The sequence below is a fragment of the Xiphophorus maculatus genome, chromosome 16, assembly GCF_002775205.1.
Source record: "Xiphophorus maculatus strain JP 163 A chromosome 16, X_maculatus-5.0-male, whole genome shotgun sequence".
Classification (NCBI taxonomy): Eukaryota; Metazoa; Chordata; class Actinopteri; order Cyprinodontiformes; family Poeciliidae; genus Xiphophorus; species Xiphophorus maculatus.
Window position 1 is genome coordinate 604,821 of NC_036458.1, and position 23,282 is coordinate 628,102.

The 23,282-nt window shown below is 44.6% G+C and overlaps 1 protein-coding gene across 1 annotated transcript; it reads left to right on the plus strand.

Annotated features, from left to right (window-relative positions):
* Positions 1-14,076: 14,076 nt before the first annotated feature.
* On the plus strand, positions 14,077-23,127 carry LOC102220639 (NACHT, LRR and PYD domains-containing protein 3-like). The gene is made up of 9 exons (XM_014473872.2): positions 14,077-15,379; positions 15,508-15,635; positions 16,054-16,283; positions 16,576-18,391; positions 19,547-19,720; positions 20,041-20,217; positions 20,320-20,493; positions 20,710-20,883; positions 20,978-23,127. The coding sequence occupies exons 1-9, from the start codon at positions 15,320-15,322 to the stop codon at positions 20,985-20,987; spliced, it is 2,943 nt and encodes a 980-aa protein (XP_014329358.2). The 5' UTR covers positions 14,077-15,319; the 3' UTR covers positions 20,988-23,127.
* Positions 23,128-23,282: the final 155 nt, after the last annotated feature.

Genomic DNA, 23,282 nt, shown 5'->3' on the forward strand with positions numbered 1-23,282 from the left:
TGTTGGATCCGGTCATATTTGACATTCTGACCCAGTTTTTCCTCATGCAGGTTCTGAGGTTCTGTTGGGAGAGTCAAACCCTTCAGACCCAAAGAGAAACATCTGAAGAAACTTCCTGATTTCTATTGGAAGGCGCTCCTCTGCTAATCCACTCTTAGCTTAGCATTTTGCCATTTCTGCTAACATTGAAAACATTTAGCGCTCTTAGCTTCCCTAAGCTAATTTTTCAAGATAAATTCTAAAGCAGTAATTTTTTCAGTTGTTTCCTCAAAGCTGTAAGGTTAGCACGTTTCAGCTAGCAGCTGATTTCAGCAGCAGTCGTGTCGGTTTAATCCTCTCTGATGGTATTTCCTCTGAGCTGGTTCCGGTTCTGGCTGACCCGCCAGCCGACGGCTGACCTCAGCCTCCACCCCGCCTGCTGGTGCTGAATCGTTGGGAGAAGTCAGGCGGTCTGCAGGAAACGTGGAGATGTTTCCCTGCTGAAGCGGCGGAGAAGTTGGGCTGAGAACAAAGGTTGACCCAGAGATCTGCGACCTTTCACCTCACAGGAGCCTTTTATGCTCCAGCAGGTCCACTTATTTCACCACTAATAAAAATAACAGAAAGAAGCTAAACTAATAAACTCACCACGTTTTAATTCTGGCTTCTGAGCCAGAACAGAAGAAAAGATTCAACTCCTTATGAAAGGAGTACAGAGTGATGTCATTTCCTGTTGTGGAGGTCATTCGTGTCCATCTGGTTCTTTGCTTCATTGTCAGAATTTGGTTCCTCAGGATTTAACGGTAAAACAGGAACCAGATGATCTGCAGCACAACGCCAAGGCGGAAAGACACCAGCAATGTCAGGTCAAACCATCTGAAGTCCATCAGCCTGCAGAGAGGAAAACATTTCAAACTCCACAGGCCTCAGTTAGCAGGCTAAGGGTCAAAGGTCATGAGGGGAGGAGGGGCCGGTACCGCCAGCGGGTCGGAGAATCAAACAGAAGGTTTCTGGGATTAGAGCAGCAGACGGCCACTAAGACGCCCAGGTGACTTAATCCCACCGCTTCCCTCCTGGTTCCGTCTGGACCCATCTGGACCCGGCCCAGACTGGGGGGAGGAACCCATCCCAGGTCTGAAACTGGACCAGGAAGATTTACTGTTCAACTGAAGTTCTGCTTGAAGCTCTGAGCTGGAAATCGGATCGGCGGCTCAGATTCCAAAATGCTCCGACTCAGCACTTCCTGAAGGACGGCGACAGCTGGAGCGGTCCGGTTCTGAACAGGGAGGTCCGGTTCTGAACAGGGAGGTCCGGTTCTGAACAGGAGACATGTGTTTGAACATGTCAGAGGAAAGGAGACAGTTTTAGTTGGAGGAGCAGCAGATGATCCTCAGAGACGTTCTGGAAGTCAGAACCCGGTCCTCAGAACCTCAGAGGACCGGGTTCTGACCTCAGAACGGGTCGCATTTTAAAACAAAATAAATCAGTTTTGAATTGTTTTCATCTTGATTTTTAAGTTCTGCCTGTAACGGTAGAGCGGTTCTGTCTGGAGGTCCATACCGGTCAGAACCTGAGTCCGAGGTTCCTCTGGGTTCCCTGCTGGGATTCCTGTCGGTACGTCTAAATGATCCAATACCTGATCCAAGTCCAGTTACTTTCAGCTTCATTGCTTCTTATTTTTACATATTTTGGTTCTGTAAGTGGCTGATATCCAAACACGAGTCCAAACGGGTCCGGAACTGTTAGAACCCGCTCTCTGGTTCCTATTTCAGGCGATAAAGCAAACCGCTAATATGAAGCAGCTGCCACTGTGTCCGATGCTAACTGTCTAACTGTCCTTCAATCCAGGCGGCACCAGAACCCGATCCAGAACCAGTGACGGTACCGGAACCAGTGAAGCTACCAGAACCGGTCATCAAACAAGCACCAGCTCAAGAACCTTTTCCAGAACCAAACAAAATACAAGAATCATCTCCAGAACCATTAGAAGTTTCAGTACCAGCTAAAGAACCAGAACCAGTTATAGAACCAGAACCAGCTAAAGAACCAGAACCAGTTATAGAACCAGAACCAGCTAAAGAACCAGAACCAGTTATAGAACCAGAACCAGCTAAAGAACCAGAACCAGCTAAAGAACCAGAACCAGTTATAGAACCAGAACCAGTTATAGAACCAGAACCAGCTAAAGAACCAGAACCAGCTGTAGAACCAGAACCAGCTAAAGAACCAGAACCAGTTATAGAACCAGAACCAGCTGTAGAACCAGAACCAGCTAAAGAACCAGAACCAGCTATAGAACCAGAACCAGCTGTAGAACCAGAACCAGTTAAAGAACCAGAACCAGCTAAAGAACCAGAACCAGCTGTAGAACCAGAACCAGCTAAAGAACCAGAACCAGCTAAAGAACCAGAACCAGCTAAAGTACCAGAACCAGTTATAGAACCAGAACCAGTTAAAGAACCAGAACCAGTTATAGAACCAGAACCAGCTAAAGAACCAGAACCAGCTGTAGAACCAGAACCAGTTAAAGAACCAGAACCAGTTATAGAACCAGAACCAGCTAAAGAACCAGAACCAGCTGTAGAACCAGAACCAGCTAAAGAACCAGAACCAGCTAAAGAACCAGAACCAGTTATAGAACCAGAACCAGCTGTAGAACCAGAACCAGCTAAAGAACCAGAACCAGCTATAGAACCAGAACCAGCTGTAGAACCAGAACCAGCTAAAGAACCAGAACCAGCTATAGAGCCAGAACCAGCTAAAGAACCAGAACCAGCTGTAGAACCAGAACCAGCTAAAGAACCAGAACCAACTGTAGAACCAGAACCAGTTATAGAACCAGAACCAGCTGTAGAACCAGAACCAGCTAAAGAACCAGAACCAGCTAAAGAACCAGAACCAGCTGTAGAACCAGAACCAGTTATAGAACCAGAACCAGCTGTAGAACCAGAACCAGCTAAAGAACCAGAACCAGCTATAGAGCCAGAACCAGCTAAGCAGAATTTGGGGAAACCTTCCCCAGAACCGACAGCAGCTCAGAAACTTGTCCCTGAAACATTAAAATCTGTAGAATCTGTACCAGAACCAGAACCAGTGACGGTCACAAAGATTCTAGCCGACTCATCTGTTGTACCAGAACCAGAATCAGCTGCAGCTCCAGAACCCAATTCTGTCCCAGAACCAGTTAAGGTTCCTGATCCAGAACCAGAACCTGAAGTGGTCCAACAGCCAGAGACTGAACCAGAAGTTGAGAAGGTGGATGGGTCCGGACCAGAACCAGCAGCTGAAACGGTCTCTGAACCCACAGGGCCCGTGGCAGAGGAACCGGAACCGGAGCATAACTCTCTGAACGGTAAGAGGCGTTTCAGGGTGTGGACCTCAGGGCTCTGTCCTCGGCTCCCTGGTACTGGTCCAAATAAAACGGGTCAGAACTTTAGGAGGTAGACATTTTTCAGAGGTTCTGAGCCTAATTTTTTATGAGATTAAAAATAAACATTCATGCACCAGGGAGGGACATAAATGTATGACTGCTGCATCTTCCTCTCATACTAAGGACACTCAGAATGGCAGTGCTTCCATCTAGTGGTCGGAGAGTGAACTACACGTTCCTCATGGTAGTGGAAGTGAGCGATGGACCGCAAATAATCATAACTCTGAGCTAAATTGTGCAATAAAAATAAATATTTAGCATTACTTATGTTTTCTGCATATGATATATCAGAATAGACAACATGTAACATGTGACCAAAATTCTACAAGTTATTTCTAATTTGGGTTATTTGAGGCTTTTTAGTGACACCTGGTAACTAAGGAAACGGTAGTAGGAAGGAATATGTAGAATTTCGGTACAACTGTAGAAATGGTCAATTCTGTGCATGTATTTTGATAACTTTGAATTATAGGATTACTTCAGATTACAAAGAATAATATATAAATATTGATGAATAAATAATTATTGACATAAGTAGGTAGGTACACAGCCTAATAAAATACTTTATTGTAAAACAGGAGCTAACGGTTCCTAGAAAAGTAAAGGAAAATTTATATTTCAACTGAAAATATGAAAAAATATGTGTTTTATTTTTAACTGATTTCATATTGAATCAAACTTTGCAGTGAAGGAGTTTTTTCAGTATTTAGCTGTAATGTTTGAGGAATAGCAGCATTAATAAAATAATCTGCTTCATTCCTCATGGATCTAATTAGCATCATAGCTAAACTCACACTAATGGTGGGTGCAATGTTGAAATATATAATATTTAGATAACTTCACATCTAAATGAGCTTAAAACACAGGCTGACATCATGTCCATTGGTTCCTCACTTTCATTGTCGGTACAGAAAACATGGACAAAAACATGTTTAGGTTTAAATCTTTAAAAGAAATGCTTTAGGCTTCTAGAGAGGAAAACGTGGATCCAGATTGTGGGCGGAGTTAATGTTGATGTTTATTCATGACATGATCAGGTTCTACATTCAGGAACAGGACGTCCTGACGCTGAGAGGGCATTCAGTCTGAGAGGTGACGCAGCTTTAACTGCAGCAAACATCTAGAAGCTGCAGACGCTGAGGAGTAGCAGAATGAGCTGCAGGGACAGACAGACAGACAGGGAGGACAGACAGACAGACAGACAGACAGGGAGGACAGACAGACAGACAGACAGGGAGGACAGACAGACAGACAGACAGACAGACAGACAGACAGGGAGGACAGACAGACAGACAGACAGGGAGAACAGACAGACAGACAGGGAGGACAGAGACAGACAGACAGGGAGGACATGTCTTCATCTCTTCCAGTCTCTGTGATCCAGCTCTTCCTGGATTCTGTGGTCCCTCAGTCCACTTCCTCAGCTGAGCTGCATTTGTCTGGAAAAGGTTTCAGGCTGAAATGCAGGAAGAGCAGCAGATGAACCAATCAGATCCAAGCAGCTTCTGTCCTGTGGTCTGATTGGCCGATCTTTGAGCTGCTCTGACCTTCTTCTTCTTCTTTTGTTCCAGATGTTGTTGCAGCTGCAGCTCAAAATGAATCCAGCAAGTTGGAGACGCTGATGGAGGAGCAGAGGTGAGTTTGACCCCTGACCCTATCAGGATAAACTCCCAGGATGCCATCCTTTCTCCTCCATGTCTGTTCAGTTTTCCTGCTGCTTCTCTTTGCGTCTGCAAATGTTCAGCGTTCAGTTGGGAATGTTCTGGATTAATCAGGAAAACTCTGAGTCTGTGGGAAAATGATCGGATCCGCTGCTCTTAGATCGGATCTGATTTCCTCCGCAGGAGAAAACCTGGTTCTGAGTTTCAGAGGCAGATCAGACAGAAAACATCCTCAGAGATTCAGATTTAAACTGGAGACTGAACTGAGATCGTAACATTGGTTTGGATTCTCCAGGATTAACTCACCAGTTTCCTTTCAGAGTCAAAACCAGCTGCATTTTCTGACAGACTGAACCTTTATCTTCCTAGGGTAGAGCTGACCTCTGACCTCACCTGTCTGTAGAGCAGAGACTGTTAGGAGGACATGGTAAGGTGATGCTTCTGCTGACCCTTTAGCCCCGCCCCTCCCAGTAGCCCCGCCCCCTGATCACCAGTAACCCCGCCCCTCCCAGTAGCCCCGCCCCCTGATCACCCAGTAGCTTCACGACTTCTGAATTTATATTTCATGATAAAATATTTAAATATTAATATTTTTCTGATACTTTTTATATTTGTGTGAACTGGTGGTCAGTAAATAAACATCCAGCCGGTTTGGATGGAGGGAAGCCGAAGAATCGAACCATCTACTCAAATAAAGACATGAGAACTGGATCAGAACATTAAATATGGTTCAGGTTGAACATCTGTCCTGGCTGATGAAGCTCCTCCTCCCTAAACTCTGGACCCGTCCTCCATGTCTTCTCCTGAACTTCCTCAGCAGCCCTGGTCCAGAACCGGGTCACATGTTGGACTCTGAAGCTCCAGATGGTTCTCTTTATCCTCTAATTCCTGTTAAACCTCAACCAGTTTTAGAAAGACAGCATGGAGGCCGTCTCTACCCAGTTTTCTGTACTGTTGCTAGGTAACCACCATCCAGACGTTGCTGCTCTGGTTTACAGACTCATCAGACGTTAAACCTTCAGACCCGGTCCACCTGGAGCAGCTCTGGGATCCATGGCCCTTTACCTTCATATTACACAAAGTTTAAATGTATTTTGTCTCTGCGCAGACACAACCTCTCAGAGTCATCCACGAAGGGATGGAAGTTCAGAACGAGGGGAGCGTAGCCGTGTGGTCACAGCGAGTTTCTCCTAAGATGGCTGAACCAGCTGCAGCCAGAATGTCCCTCTGGTCCTGGACGGTTCTCCTCTTCAGCTAACGAGCAAATGTGATTGGACAAACAATGGAGGAGGTGTTTAAAGTTATAGTTCCAACGTAGGACCCAAAAGCCATATGCGTCTCCTACACTGTCCATTTGGTCCATCTTTGACAGATCCGTCCTTTCACCAGTGGAACAGGGAAGGAGTAACTTTTTAAAAAGGTCATTTCATTCCTTCTGAATAGTTCAAAAGGGACTTTGATGACAGTCTTTTTCATGTACATTGTTCTGTAAAGACCATTTTTTCTCTTGCATTTATTAAAACCATTTCTGGATGAATGTTTGTAATGAATCCAACAGGTCAGGTCTTGGTTTCAGGAAAATGTGGCAGGACTCGGCGTGCTGCGTCTCTACATTAATTTAAAACAGAACAGATGCTATGGCTCATCTAGAGCTTTGACATTTGAATCTGTTCACAGCCGTTGTTGTGATTGTGTCGTTCTCAGTGCTGTTCTTAAATCTGTTAAACCAATAAAAAGATTTGAGTAACAGCCTTAAACCAGTCAGTCCTGCGTGGACGAAAACAAATCAAAATCATTTTCTGGAAAAGGAAGAACTGAATCAGGATTCAGTTCTTTTTTCTTGTTCTCTCAGTTTTGGCTTTTTGGAAAAGTTTCCACTTCTCACATGATGTTGAGTTAAAGTTCAGACCCACGTCAGAAAATTCAGTTTCTATGGAAACATCAGCAGTGATGGAAAATGCTGCAGCTGCTTCTCATCCAAACCTTTTTCAGTCACCGAGTCCAGAATGTTTTCCTTCATTCTTTTTCCCAAATAAGACCTGAATGTCCAACAGAAATCAGAATATCTGAACGGATTTTAAACAAATGAAGATGATCAACCTCAGTTTGTCTGTGGAAACTCTTCCTGCTGGACGCTGTCTGTGAGGTGAAGCTCCACTTCTCCAAAGTGTCGGGAATCCTGGTCCAAATCCTCTTCATTCTGGAACTTTCAGGCTCCTTCTTTCTTGTTTTTAACTTATTGAAGACACGGCCTCATCATGCACTCTGACCTCTAAAGCTCAGCTGCATAATGCAGACATGGACGGAGGTTTGCATGAAGGCGACAGAAAGGCATCCTGCTGCTGCGACCAGAATCAGAACTTCAGGAAGAACCCACCAGCCTCACGATCTTGTTGTGCAGAAAAGCGCAGTTTGAATCCTCCTACTGACTGAAAGTTGAACTTTAATATTTGGAGCAGTTTGACTTCCGACCTGCAGCTGCAGTCTGGGAGAACCCAAAGACACGCAGCTGATAGTTAAAGCCGAAGCTTTACTGCTGGTACAGGCTGCCTCCTGCTGGCAAATTTTAGCTGCTACAGATAAACAAACATACTTATGATGACTTTCTGATCTTGTTGGGGTTTTTTAAATGGTTCATTACGGCATTTGGGTCAATAATTTCCCTGTCAGATCCAGAAATCTGATTCTGAAAAAAGTGACTGCAGCTGTGTGCACAGGAAATGATGTGACTGATCAGAAGGTATTGATGAACCAATCGATTGGTGTGGTCTGTCAGTTGAAATGTCAACCAATCGCAGCCCCTCCTGGTCCAGCAGGGGAAACGTAGGAACAGACGGTTCATTTATCAGCAGATTACACTGGGTTACAAAAAATATTTTTTGGAAGTCGTTGATGTTTTTTAACTGGATTTGGACCATTTTGCACAGCTGAACCCAAAAATAACATCCATTTTTCTTAGTCAGGTCAGGTTTTTATTCTCATCCGACCCTCTGACTAAACTGATTACATTTTTCTGAAATTATCACTTAATTTCTGTTAATGTTTTTCATTCAAAAAGGTTTTAGGAGAAAAAAATGTTTTCTATCAGAGTGTATTAGTTAAATGTTATAAAATTGGATTTCTGTCAATTGCTTAATAAAAACTGATAAGCAGGCATGTGGGGGGGGGGGGTTAAGGGGGCTTGAGCCCCTGCCCATTTTATCCTTGATGCCCTAGTGCCCTTTTTGAGGGTTTTTTTTTTCAATTTTTAAAAAAAATCTGTATGTCAGAAGGCCTGCTTGTGCCCCTCTAAAATAATATTTAGCTAAATATAATAATTTAGCTAAATAAACTAGGCTGGCTGCCCTCAGTCTAATAATGCCTTACCGTTTCTACCAGGCGGGTTAAAGCCCTGGAGGTTCTGGGCTGTAAACAGAAGTTATTGCAGAACCTCAAGTGTTAAAGAAAGATTCGGCCCAATTAGAGTTCATGAAATAAACATCAGAGAAAATATTGTAGCAATAATTAGAACCGCAGCAAAAAGCCAAACATGCCACAATGAAATGAACCAAAATGTCTCCAAAGCATCGGGGGGACTGACAGGGGCCACCGGGGGATTCCAGGTAGATTCCAGGTAGATTCCAGGTAGATTCCAGAGATGTGCATGGCAGCAGCTGTTCCTCCAGGGCCGGCCCAAGGTAATATGGGGCCTTAGCCAGAACCCCCCGTCCTACTAAGAACCTCAGCATCACTAACATGTTTAAATGTCGATCAGGTGAATCTGTGAGAGGGAGACCAGGTTTAAAATCAATCACTGATTATTGGTTATTGGCTGTGATGTATTTGTGAACAAACCCAAATACAGAGATTACACCATATTGTAGCCATGGTAACACAACAATCAAACTATCAAGATGATTCTTTAAACTTTTATAAAGTAAACGTCCTAGTTAAATCCTAAATGTCAATGTTTTTTTCTCAGCCGATCCACATGTAAGAACAAGAAATGCATTTTGATGCTCATGTTGCGTCCATAGTTCATAAAGTTCACCTGATTGAGTAAAACTAATGCAATTGTTGGATTCAGCTCATCACGGTTACCCTAAAGCAGTTGGAAAAACCCTACGCTGACCTACATTTAAACTTTGGAAAGTGGAGCCATGAAGAAAAGTGTATTTGCTTAACTGAAGCAAATGCTGCTCTCTAGTGGCCAGTCTGAACATACCAGGTTTGCACCTCAATGAAATGACTTCGTTAGAGAATCAAATTCCTTGAATCTGCCCTGTACTAATGAACCAAATCCGAGAGCTGCTTAACTGATTTTCTGTGGTTCTGTTATGGTTCTGTTGTGGTTCCTCTGGTTCTGGTCTTGTCCCATCTATCTGCTGCTGTCTCAGCCTCTAAACTGCAGGCTAACTGCTAACTGTGAGCCCTGCTGCTGTTAAAGCCAATGATTAACTGTGAACTCTGAGCTAATCAAAAAAACAAAGTATTTGGACCTTTGACATTAAAAGTGGATGAACCTCTGCTGCTCTAAAACCCCAGAAGCCTGTCTCTAAAGAATTAAAACTTAACCATTTGACTACAGGAAATGCTGAGACAAGACAGTTTTTATATTTTTATCAGATGCTATTGCTCCTGTTGTTTACTGGTTGTCTTTCTTAAGAGACAGGACAGTTTTCAGTGTTTACAACCAAATATTATTGGTGGCTGCTGCATCTCAGACTGCTGTTCCATATGAAACAGTAGCTATTAAAACCTGTGCAATTAGCAGATTTAGGATCTGAGCATCAACCATCAGTAGTGTTAGGGATTTACAGAGACCAGCCAGAAATACATTAAATGGTTCAAAAAGATTCTTAATTTATTACAAAAACAATCAAAAATGTTTCAAAAAATGTTGAATTGGGCCCAAAACAGAGGCTAACATAACAGACCTCAACTTACAAGCAGGTTAACAAAAAGTTTGTTTTAAAGGAACATGCAAAGACATGAGGGTCAGTGGTTTTAACAGGATGAGCCTGTTAGGGAGAGCATTTTTAAATCAGTAACTCAATAAAAAATAGCTTTTAGGTCTTTAAGTTTCTGCTCCTCAAACAACAACGATTCATATGTTCATTAACTCTTCTTCTGTCTCTTACAGCTGATTCCAGATGAAGTTCTGAAGAATTGAAGATCAGCAGTTTTTTGAGGCTCCCTTCATGTTTTTGTGGCTTTAGCAGCTCTGAGGTGGAGCAGGTGTTTCTCAGTGAACGTGTTTCCCATCAATGTGCCTTCAGGAGTTTTTGTGTGTGTTGAAGCTTCGTGCAGAAATGAAGGAGTGTGTTTTACTCAGCCTGGTTTTAATCTGTTTCCTAATGATAAACTGTTTCTGTTGATGCTGCAGCTTTACTTTATCTGCTCTGAGTTTGTTTTAATTTAAAACAGGGAATAAAAGTGAGAAATAAGTTTTGTTCTTGACATTAATTTAAAAAAGTGAAAGATTTTAGTTCACCTAGTTAAAAGCTTCAGCAGTTTTAGCTTTTCCAGCTAAGACAGAGAGAATGTGGGATGTTAAAGTGTTAAAGAATGCTAAATATAATTAATGGCTCAGCACTCATTGTCATTCAGGGAGCTGAACTTGATCAGAGATGAGCAGCACAGTCTTCTCATGCTGCTCCAGGTTTTCCATCCAACACCTGGAGCTTATTAAGCTCCCAGCAGAGCAGCTGGCTGTCTGGAAATTTCTCTTCGTCTTTGATGTTATGGATGACAGCAGACTTTCCCTGGATTTCACCTCAACTATCATCAGGAGGTTCCCAGTAACATCCATCCATTTTCTTACACCAGGTGCTGATGCCCCTAAGGAGGGAGGGGCATCAGCATCCCTTGGGTTTGGGAGGGGTGCAGGAAAGTTTTAGTTGCTACAAACATAAATCCATCCATCCATCCATCCATCCATCCATCTTCTTCCTTCTATCCGGGGTCGGATCGCGGGGTCAGCAGCTTCAGAAGGGAGACCCAGTCTTCCCTCCCCAGCCTCTTGTTCCAGCTCCTCCAGGGGAATCCCAAGGCATTTCCAGGCCAGCAGAGGAACATCGTCCCTCCAGCGTGTCCTGGGTTTTCCCCTCCTCCTGGTGGGACATAGAATAGAATAGAATTCAACTTTATTGTCATTGCACTGTCACAAGTACAAGCAACGAGATGTAGTACTCCTCACCAGGGAGGCGTCCAGGAGGCATCCTGACCAGATGCGCCTCAACTGGCTCCTCTCAATGTGAAGGAGCAGCGGCTCTACTCTGAGTCCGATGACTGAGCGTCTCTCTCTAAGGGAGAGCCCAGCCACCCTACGGAGAAAACCCATTTCGGCCGCTTGTATCCGCGATCTCGTTCTTTCAGTCATGACCCAAAGCTCCTGACCATAGATGAGGGTGGGAACGTAGATCGACCGGTAAATCGAGAGCTTGGCTTTTTGGCCCAGCTCTCTCTTCACCACGACGGACCGGTACAGCGCCGCTTGACGGCAGACGCTGCACCAATCTGCCTGTCGATCTCCCGCTCCCTTCTTCCCCCATTCATGAACAAGATCCCAAGATACTTGAACTCCTCCACTTGGGGCAGAACACCCCCCCGGACCCGGAGAAGGCACTCTACCCTATCCCTGCCGCTTCACACTCGGCTGTGAACCGCTCCAGCGAGAGCTGCAGATCATGACCTGATGAAGCCAACAGGACCACATCGTCTGCGAAAAGCAGAGATGAGATCCTAAGGCCACCAAATCGGATCCCCTCAACACCTTGGCTGCGCCTAGAAATTCTGTCCATGAAAGTGATGAACAGAATCGGTGACAAAGGGCAGCCCTGGCGGAGTCCAACTCTCACCGGAAACGAGCCCGACTTGCTGCCGGCAATGCGGACCAGACTCTGACTCCGGTCATACAGGGACCTGACAGCCCGTATCAAAGGGCCCGGTACCCCATACTCCTGGAGAACCCCCCACAGGGCTCCCCGAGGGACACGGTTGAACGCTTTCTCCAAGTCCACAAAACACATGTAGACTGGTTGGGCGAACTCCCAGAACCCTCCAGGACCCTGCTGAGGGTGTAGAGCTGGTCCAGTGTTCCAGAACCAGAACCACACTGGTCTTCCTGAATCCGAGGTTCGACAATCCGACGGACCCTCCTCTCCAGGACCCCTGAATAGACCTTGCCAGGGAGGATTAAGAGTGTGACCCCTCTATAATTGGAGCACACCCTCCGGTCCCCCTTTTTGAACAGGGGGACCACCACCCCAGTCTGCCAATCCAGGGGAACTGCCCCCGATGTCCATATGGTATTGCAGAGTCGCGTCAGCCAACAAACCCTACAACATCCAGAGCCTTAAGGAACTCCAGGCGGATCTCATCCACCCCGGGGCCTTGCCACCGAGGAGCTTTTTAACCACCTCTGCGACCTCATCCCCAGAGATTGGAGAGCCCAACCCAGAGTCCCCAGGCTCAGCTTCCTCAGTGGAAGGCATGTTGGTGGGATTGAGGAGGTCTTCAAAGTACTCTGCCCACCAGCCCACAATGTCCCGAGTTGAGGTCAGCAGCACACCATCCCCACTATAAACAGTGTTGGTGCCATACTGCTCCACCCCCTCCCACCCCTCCCCACCCCCACCCCCAAGACGCCGGATGGTGGACCAGAAGCGCCTCGAAGCCGTACGGAAGTCTTTCTCCATGGCCTCTCCAAGCTCCTCCCACGCCCGAGTTTTTGCCTCAGCAACCACCAGAGCCACATGCTGCTTCGCCCGCCGGTACCCATCAGCTGCTTCCAGAGTCCCACAGGCCAAAAAGGCCCAATAGGACTCCTTCTTCAGCCTGACGGCATCCCTCACCGAAGGTGTCCACCAACGGGTTCGAGGGTTGCCGCCATGACAGGCACCGACAACCTTGCGGCCACAGCTCTGATCGGCCGCCTCGACAATGGAGGCACAGAACACGGTCCACTCAGACTCAATGTCCCCCACCTCCCCCGGGACGTGTTCGAAGTTTTGCCGGAAATGGGAGTTAAAGCTCCGTCTCACAGGGGATTCCACCAGACTTTCCCAGCAGACCCTCACAACACGTTTGGGCCGCCAGGTCTGACCGGCTTCCTCCCCACCACCGGAGCCAACTCACCACCAGGTAGTGGTCAGTGGACAGCTCCGCACCTCTCTTCACCAGAGTGTCCAAGACATACGGCCGCAGATCCCGATGAAATGATGACAAAGTTGATCATCGAACTGCGGCGTAGGGTGTCCTGGTGCCAAGTGCACATATGGACACCCTTATGCTTGAACATGGTGTTCGTTATGGACAATCCGTGATGAGCACAGAAGTCCAACAACAGAACACCGCTCGAGTTCAGATTGGGGGGCCGTTCCTCCCAACCACGCCCCTCCAGGTCTCACTGTCATTGCCCAAATGAGCGTTGAAGTCCCCCAGCAGAACAAGGGAGTCCCCTGGAGGGGCACTCTCCAGTACCCCCTCTAAGGACTCCAAAAAGGGTGGGTAATCTGAACTGTCGTTCGGCCCGTAAGCACAAACTACAGTCAGCACCCGTCCCCCCACCCGTAGGCGGAGGGAGGCTACCCTCTCGTTCACCAGGGTAAACCCCAACGTACAGGCGCCGAGATGGGGAGCAACAAGTATGCCCACTCCTGCCCGACGCCTCTCATCTTGGGCAACTCCAGAGTGGAAGTATGTCCAGCCCCTCTCAAGGAGACTGGTTCCAGAACCAGAGCCGTGCGTCGAGGTGAGACCGACTATTTCTAGCCGGAACCTCTCGACCTCACACACTAGCTCCGGCTCCTTCCCCACCAGAGAGGTGACATTCCACGTCCCAAGAGCCAGCTTCTGCAACCGAGGATCAGACTGGCAGGGCCCCCTCCCTCGGCCGCCACCCATCACACACTGCACCCGACCCCTTTGGCCCCTCTCACAGACAGTGGGCCCATGGGAGGGGGGGCCCATGTTTCCTCTTCGGGCTGAGCCCGGCCGGGCTCCATGGGTAAAAGCCCGGTCACCAGGCGCTCGCCATCGTGCCCCCCCTCCAGGCCTGGCTCCAGAGTGGGGCCCCGGTGACCCGCGTCTGGGCAAGGGAACACGAAGTCCAATGGTGCCGTTCATCATTGGGGTCTTCGGGCTGCGCTTTGTCTGGTCCCTCACCTAGGACCTGTCTGCCTTGGGTGACCCTACCAGGGGCATGAAGCCCCAGACAGCATAGCTCCTGGGATCATTGGGGCCCTCAAACCCCTCCACCACAATAAGGTGGCAGCACGAGGAGAGGCACATAAATCCAAAGAGCAGAAAATAAATGTACTTGTGATAACTTTCCTATCTTGTTGGTTTTTTAAAATGGTTCATTATAGGATTTGGGTCAATAATCATCCACCCAGATTGAAGGAGACTGATTCTGAAAGATCCAATCACACTCACATTCATACTCTGATATGCTGATCTATTGGCAACTTGGGATTAAGTGCCATGCCCATGGGCACATCAACATACACACACATTTTAGATTGCAAGACAGTGCTCTGCTAATCCCAGCCAGAAATGTTGAGTTTATTGTTTCTGAACTATTTTCCAACCAGAGGTGCTTTGTACTCTGGTTAGAAAGCTTTTGGATGTTGGCCATGTTGTTTCTTGTGCATCTATTGCTCAGAAATAAATTGATAAATCTCACCTAGATTAAATATTAGCCCTTTTTGTGGCTGTGGCACTGAAAGAATTAATTCACAGATTATTTCCACGTTTCTCTGGCTGTTCAAAAGGGCATCCTTTTTCACTGGGTGGTGGATGTCAGCTCCGTCTTAGATAAACATTTTCATGTTTAGGTGATTTACTGTATGTATTTAAGCATTTTTCAGCATTACAGAAAGCAGCAAGTTGCTCACATGCATGAACCAATGTGTCTGGTTTTCTTTTAACTACGTCTTGATCTCAGTAATCATTTTCATTTCTGCTAAAAATTAATCCAAATGTGAAATTTGCAACTTTGTCCTTTTCCTCAGAACCAGTTCTGCGATCAGATCAAGCAAAGGGTTTGAAGCAAAGAGTTCACCTGCCATGAACTCTAATCACTGAGATAAAACAAACACTGGAATAATATTTGATATGACATTGGACTTTGGTATAGCAGTCTTTTATTATCTTTGTATGACAGGTTATTAAATAAACTCTTATGTCTTGAGTCCTGTTGTTTCATTTAATCTGATCTACCAGATCCAGACCTTGTTTATTACTGTTTTGACATATTTTATCTTTAATGCCACCTTTACAAGGTAGAAGCAGTCCAGAGTTCATCTCATGTGGGCAGAGCAGGAAGGTAATCGTTCCTCTCCACTGACTTATTAATGAATCTGCAAGCTGTAGAAAAGAACATAAAATCTGTTTGTCATATTTCTTGTTTTGCACATTGTTGTCTGTTTTGGATCTAATCTGGACTGACTGAAGATGAGTCTTTGTAAAGGACAGAAGAACAGAACCGTGTCTTCAGCACCCGCCTGCCTGTCTATGAGGAGTGACCACTCCAACATTCTCCCTCCGCTGTTCAGTGACGAACCTGGAGCTTCAGACACTAAGTAAGAAACTTTCTGCTGTAAACCAAGCTGGAGATATCTCATTTCACCTTAATTTCTTCATCATTGACACACCTGAGCTTCACTTCTATAGTTATTCACCATTTGTAAAAGACAGAGTGAAGGATAACATGAGGAGTTTGGGGTGTTTGTTCATTTGTGAAGGCAGATTCTTCCAGAATGCAGCACAGAGACAGTATCTACCAGTAGACTGCAGTTCCCTATATTTCCAGTTAAACATTACATTCATACATTTTGATAGTATTGAGATCCGTGATCATATAATCATATTGCTTGAAACCAAGTTTTATGATGTCATGTCCCAGTTTTTTATGCATGTAATTTTCCTGTAAAATAGACTAAGAGTCCACTACTCTTACTATTTACTGTGTTTCATTGTCCTTTTTCTCTGTATGTTCAGAGGGAAAAGCAGCAGCCATGTTCCTGAGGTGGATGACACGTCCTGCTGCGCTGTGTGTCAGAACCTCCTGATGTATCCAATTTTGGCCAGCTGCGGACACTGGTTCTGCAGACAGTGCACGATCACATACTGGGAAGAGTCAAATCCACACGCCCCGTGTCTCCAGTGTAGAGAAATGTTCACACCCCTAACTGGACCTCAGGCAGCCAATCACAGCAGCTCTGTGGAAGGTAAGGCTGACTACATGGATCTTCCTAATAAACAACAACTTTGAAGCAATCTGCTCATTCAGTGATGAATTCAGTGGTGTGGATAATGGCAAGCCTCCAGTTCGATCGGTTCTGGAGGTTCTTCTGAAACTTTAATCTATCCACGCTTGTATGTTCTGGTCATGTTTGCTTCACAGTGCTATCAATGCCCAGAGGGATTCACAGAATGATGGAGCATCATTGCTGAAGCATCTCTTGTTGTGTAAAAAAGATATATTTTCTTCTATACATTTGTGCTTTTGTCTTTCACCAGATTTTGGTCTTCAGGAGGATTTAGACAAACACAGGAACCAATTGAAGAGGAGATGTAAATATATAACTGAAGGAGCTGATGAATTAGGAGCCAGAACTCTCCTCAACAGCATCTACACCGAGCTCTACATCACAGAGGGACAACGTGAAGAGGTTAATACCCAACATGAGGTGAAGCAGCTGGAGACAGCTTCCAAGGCTCTCAGTGACACATCAATCAGGTGTCATGACATCTTTAAATCCTTCCCTGATCAACATGGAGCCATCAGAGTGGTTCTGACCAACGGTGTCGCTGGTGTTGGAAAAACCTTCTCAGTGCAGAAGTTCACTCTGGACTGGGCAGAGGGTTTGGAGAATCAAGATGTCAGTGTGGTGGTTCTGCTTTCATTCAGGGAGCTGAACTTGATCAGAGATGAGCAGCACAGTCTTCTCACTCTGCTCCATGTTTTCCATCCAACCCTCCAGAAGCTCCCAGCAGAGCAGCTGGCTGTCTGCAAACTTCTCTTCATCTTTGATGGCCTGGATGAAAGCAGACTTTCACTGGACTTCAACAGTCAGCTGGTTTCTGACGTCACACAGAAGTCATCAGTCAATGTTCTGCTGACAAACCTCATCAAGGGGAACCTGCTTCCCTCGGCTCTCATCTGGATAACTTCCAGACCTGCAGCAGCCAATCAGATCCCTCCTTCATATGTTTCTAGAGTAACAGAAGTACGAGGCTTCACTGACGCCCAGAAGGAGGAGTATTTCAGGAAGAGGTTCAGTGATGAAGAGCTGTCCAGCAGAATCATCTCCCACATCAAGACCTCCAGGAGCCTCCACATCATGTGTGGAATCCCAGTCTTCTGCTGGATCACTGCTACAGTTCTGGAGAACATGTTGACCTCAGAGCAAAGAGGAGAGCTGCCCAAGACCATGACTGACATGTACTCACACTTCCTGCTGGTCCAGACAAAGAAGAAGAAGAACAAGTACCATGGAGGACATGAGACAAGTCAACAGGAGCTGATGGAGGCTGACAGGGAAGTTCTTCTGCAGCTTGGAAAACTGGCTTTTGAACATTTGGAGAAAGGGAACATTGTATTTTATGAGGAGGATTTAGAGCAGTGTGGTCTGGATGTCACAGAGGTTTCAGTGTACTCAGGAGTTTGTACAGAGATTTTTAAACGGAAGAGCGTGATCTTCCAGAAGCCAGTCTACTGCTTTGTTCATCTGAGCATTCAAGAGTTTATGGCTGCAGTCTACATGTTCCACTGTTTCACCACCAGGAGCACAGATGTGGTGAAGGACTTCCTGGATGGTTCACCCAACACCCATGTTGGGAGAGACTTAAAAATGGAAGATGATAACTTCACTCTAAATTGTTTCCTAGAGAGAGTCATGATGAAATCTCTCCAAAGTAAAACTGGGCATTTAGACATGTTTGTTCGCTTCATTCATGGCCTTTCTCTGAAGTCAAACCAGAAGCTCCTGGGAGGCCTTGTTGATCAAACAGAGAATAGTCCAGAGAATATCTATAAAATAATCAACAACCTGAAGAAGATGAACACCAATAAAATGTCTCCAGATAGAAGCATCAACATCTTCTACTGTCTGATGGAGATGAATGATCTCTCAATTCAGCAGGAGATCCAGGAGTTTCTGAGGATGGAGAACCGATTAGAGAGGGAACTCTCAGAGATCCACTGCTCAGCTCTGGCCTACATGCTACAGATGCTGGAGGAGGTTCTGGATGAGTTGGACCTGGATATGTTCAACACATCAAAGGAAGGGAAAATGAGGCTGATCCCAGTGGTGAGGAACTGCAGAAAGGCTCGGTGAGGTCACAGAATTAATATTAAGTCATATAAAATGTTTCCTATTAATTGGAGAGACTGATTGAGTCAGTTTTTAGGATCTGATGGCACTGGTTGGATGTCTTTAACAGCAGTAAAGGAACATATAAGTTTTAACGGGCTGCAACATGTGTGTCAAAGTGTGTATACATGATACACCAGCTTACCTTACCGAGGTCTGCAGCCCACCAACCTGTATGTAGAAACTAAAGAAGACTCAATTGAGCCAATTAACAACACATTTTCAAAGCATTTAACTGCCAGAGCTTGGAAATTTAGGAGGAGAATCTCAATATAACGAAAAACGCATCTTGTTGCTACAAGAAAGTATCAATGAGATGAGTTGCTACTTTCCTTAAAACAAGAAGGTTTCTCATTAATATGAAACAAGTTTAACATCTCTTTCTAATAAGAAACTTTCTCATTATAACAAGATATAAAACTTGTTAAAATGAGAAAGTTTCTTTTTAACAAGAAACTTTATTAAGAAAAAAGTTTTATATTTCATTACAGCAATACATTTTCTTGTTTTATCAAGAAACTTTGTTCAGAAATGTATTCATTTATTAAAATATGCTCCTCTGATACAACTTGTTAAAGAGAGATAAAGTAGTTCCCTCTGACTCTCTGTCTTCTCACTTTGTTTCTTCCAGACCACATCTAAAAATCCCAAGAGGTGTTGCATTTTTACTGTTATGACCTTTGTTATATAAAAGAGAAGATATTTGGGTTTAATAAGATATAGATCTAGCTATAATGAGCTTTTCAAAGCCCTTAAAAAAAGACGGTTTATCATTTTAATAAGTTTTGCATGTTTTTATAGTGAAAAAGTTTTCTTGTTAAAGAAATACTGCTCCTGAATTTATTTCGAAGCCCTGGCTTAAATACTTCTCCACATGTCATCTCAAGGCACTTTACAAAAAATAAAGTCATTTCAATCCAGTCATCCATCAATTCCAGTTAGCAATGGCTATCAAACAGTTCAGCTCATAATTCATGCTGGTTTAAAAGGGTTTGTTTCTAAGGAAACTAAACAGGTTGCATTTATTCTTTGACTTGCAGCATTCCCTCATAGATAAGAACGTCTCATATAAAAGAGTTGTAATAACATGCATCATTTTATCTGTGACACCGAAGACTGGTTGGCTGTCGACTCTCAGAGACTCACTGTGAAGTTGTTGCCTCGGCTCTGATGTCCAGCCGCTCCCAGCTGATAGAACTGGACCTGACTGGAAACGTCCTGCCTGGCCCAGGAGTGAAGCTCCTATGTGATGGACTTGCAAGTCCACACTGCAAACTGAAGACACTGAGGTCAATTCCCTAAATATTTTTGGTTTGTTTTAAATTCTCAGTTTGAACTCTCTGAACTTTTGGGTCTGAAAGAATTTAACTGTATGAGCATAGTGGCATGGAGACAATAACTGGGCTCTGGGCAGGATTTATGTTATTTTTAACCATGTGAAACTTACAACATCCTTTCTTTTTGTTGTTCTTTTTGAAGTCATAGGTATGTTTTGAGCTGTTTGTCAATGTGAACAGCAGCTTCCAATAAATTGATATATACTGATGACCAGATTCAAATCTTAAATTCTGTTTAATTATCTGATTAGATGTTTTTATTTTCTGTCCAGACTGAGAGGCTGCAGGCTGTCAGAAATCAGCTGTGATAGTCTGGTTTCTGCTCTCATGTCAAATCCTTCTCATTTGAAACATCTGGACATGGGTCTGAACAATAAGCTGCAGGATTCTGGCATGAAACTGCTTTGTGCCTTTCTAGAAAATTCAGAAAGTAGACTGAAGACACTCAGGTCAGCCCACAAAATTCATTTTATTGTTCTTTCTCTCGCCTTTTGTTAAACAAACAAGCAAAATCTAACCTGGTTTGACAGAAAATGTTTTTCTTTGCTTAGATTGCTAGAATGTAGCTTAACTGGAATAGCCTGTGCTTATTTGGCCTCGACTCTAAAGTCCAACCCCTCCCATCTGACATATCTGGACATGAGTGGGAACAATCTTCAGGACTCAGGTGTGAAGCACCTGTGTGCTTTCATAGAGACTCCTAACTGCAAACTGCAGAAACTGAGGTAAGGTCACCATCTTCCTGTTAGCAACCTTAAACATTGACTAATCTGATTTAGATCAGATCATCTAAATGTGATGGAAAGGAAAAAAATGTGGGATTTCACTGGGAGTAAAAAGCCCCACATTAAAATGCTGCCACCACCATGCTTGATAGTTGGTACAGTCATGCTAGGTGTGACGATGTGTCTGAAAACCAAATGTGTCTTATTGTTCATCAGTCTGTGGGGCTGCAGGCTATCAGGAACCAGCTGTGCTTCTATAGTCTCGGGCCTAAACACCAACCCGTCTTTTCTGAAGCGTCTGGATCTGAGAGACAACAACCTGCAGGATTCAGATGTGGAGCAGCTGCTGGATCTGGTGGAGAGTCCACAATTCAGACTGCAAAGGCTGAGGTCAGCGAGGGCGTCTTTCTGCCTTCACATAAAATAAATGAAGAGAATGGAAGCAGTTATTTATCATTACTGTTCTCTCATCTTTCATCTGCAGATGGAAATGATGATCCTTTTACAGATGAAAAGGAGGGGATCTGAGGAGGTTAAACTGGACAGTCAACTGACAGGAAAGACTTATTTAGTTTGTGTGTGAACCGGGTTTTTATATACTTGTGGGGACCTATTTCTGTCTACATTGTGGGGTTGTGAGGACCACGGCTTCTTGTGGGGACAAATCCCAGTGATGGATAGGATTAGGAGTAAACTGTAAATGAATGGAAGTCAAAGTCCCCACAAGACACAAAAACATGACTGTGTGTGTGGCGGTAATAGCTCTACTGCATCTCTCACAATGTGTGGTAGATGCTGCCTGTTAATATATTTCCATTGTTCTGATCCTGATGTGTCAGAAATGCTAACGCTGAAGGTAACGAAACGTTTAAGCTCCTCCATGCAGGAACCTGACCGTGTTGAGTCCATTAAAGATAAAACCAAGTCCTTTAAACTCAATTTTTATAATATTTCAGAAGGTAAAACCTTCCAGTCCGTTTAAATAAACTTATTTAATTATTTCATAATAATGAAAATCTCACAAGAAATTCTTTTTTCATTTTTAATTCCAGACTGTCTCAAAGTGTTTAAGAAGTTTTGTTCAAAAGTTTTGCAGTGTGGCTCCAAGTTCATGAATTAAAAAATTTCAGGGGCCATTTCAATTCTTGTTAAACTAAAATTGGACCATTTTAATGCAACAAAAAGAACAAGTTGTTGTAGCTCCAAAAATGGTCTCAGACATTTTCTTTAAAAGGTTTACAGTCTCCTGAGCTTTTTTGGTCTAAAGGTTTTTTAAATTTATTTCCAGCAACAAAAGAGAGAATGTTTTTCAATGAGCTTTTACATCTAAGTCTGTCTCTGCTTTAAAGGAAGCTGGATGGTTTTGGCCTATCACATTAAGCTGAAAGTAAAAACACGGCTATTCAAAGAAAAATAAGAACCGAGGTTCTTTGTGCCACACAAATTCATTCCAAGGGCTGTGTTGCATTTACTGCTCATGGGATCTGAGTGCAGGGGCCTCCCAACAAAGATGTGCCCCGTTTCCTTGTGGAGTCCAACATCCCGGACCCCACACTGCTTAGGAGCATCTCCTAATGTGTAGCCTGCTTTTCCCCTTCTCCTTGGGGAAAAAGCAGCCCAAGGAGACTAGTGGCAGCAACTAAAATATGTGTTTAAGTGTGTGCTCTTGCCCTCTTGCCCTCTTGCCCTCTTGCTCTCAGTGAAGGCGGACGCTTTTTCCCTCTGCTCCCTTCCTGCCTTGCCTGCTCTGTTTTTGTCATGTCTTTTTCTATATTTTTGGAGCCTTTCTTTGCACATCCTCCAAATCTACAAATTATGGATCTGGTCAACTGGTCTCTCAAAGGAATTGATCAAATTTTCTCGATGAGAAGACTGGGCACAGGAGAGTCCTCTTGTCCTGCAGGGATTCACCCTGGATTTATTCATGATAAAAGGATTTCTCCTGTTTGGAGCTTGTGGATTCCTGGCTTATCGACAAATTTGTGACGTTCTTGGCCGAACTCGCGAACACTCAGACTGTTCGCTAGTTCAGGCTAGCGAACTACCAGAGACATCTTGTGTCTCTGGTTGGCCAGAGACACAAGATGGATGTGAGTCTTGCTGAGACTCGCAGCCCAGCGGAGGACTCTAAAACTCACTAATGGAAAGGAATCCATCTTGGAGAAGTTGCTAGTTTTGGTTCAGTGGAATGACCAAACTAATTTGGATGATTGGGAACTGAGATGTTTTGGAGAGACTTTAGGGAAGATTGAAATTTATAATCTACCCGACCTAAGACATTCTGTATCTGAATTGACTTTCCCTCTGTTGCTTATTTTTATATTTTCAATCTCTTTATCTCTTTGAAGATATGTAAACATTACGCTCCTTCCCACCTCAGCCTGTTATCCATGCAGCTGTGGAGCTGAGCACTCCCAAGGACATTCCTTGATAACAACATCTTATCGGACTTCTGTCGGGAGGTTGAGCAACGTGGTTTCATGTGATGTCACCGCCTTCACTCATGTCTTTGTTTTGTCTGGATGTTGCCATGTGCCCTATTGTGTCCTTTTCTCTTTTTATTTTGTTCCCCTTTTTGTGAGGATTTGGTTTTTCTGTGTATTAATTTAGGTTTCTGTGCTCAGTTATCCACAGCTGTCACTCGTTTCTCCTGATTGCCTTCCCTGCGTATTTATTCCCACCTGTGTTTCCTGTTCCCTGTCAGGTCCTTGTCGTAAGTTGTGTCTTTACTGTGGCGTCGTCATTGTTTCCTGTCGCCTAGTTGCTACCAGAGTCTGAGCTCCTAGCCT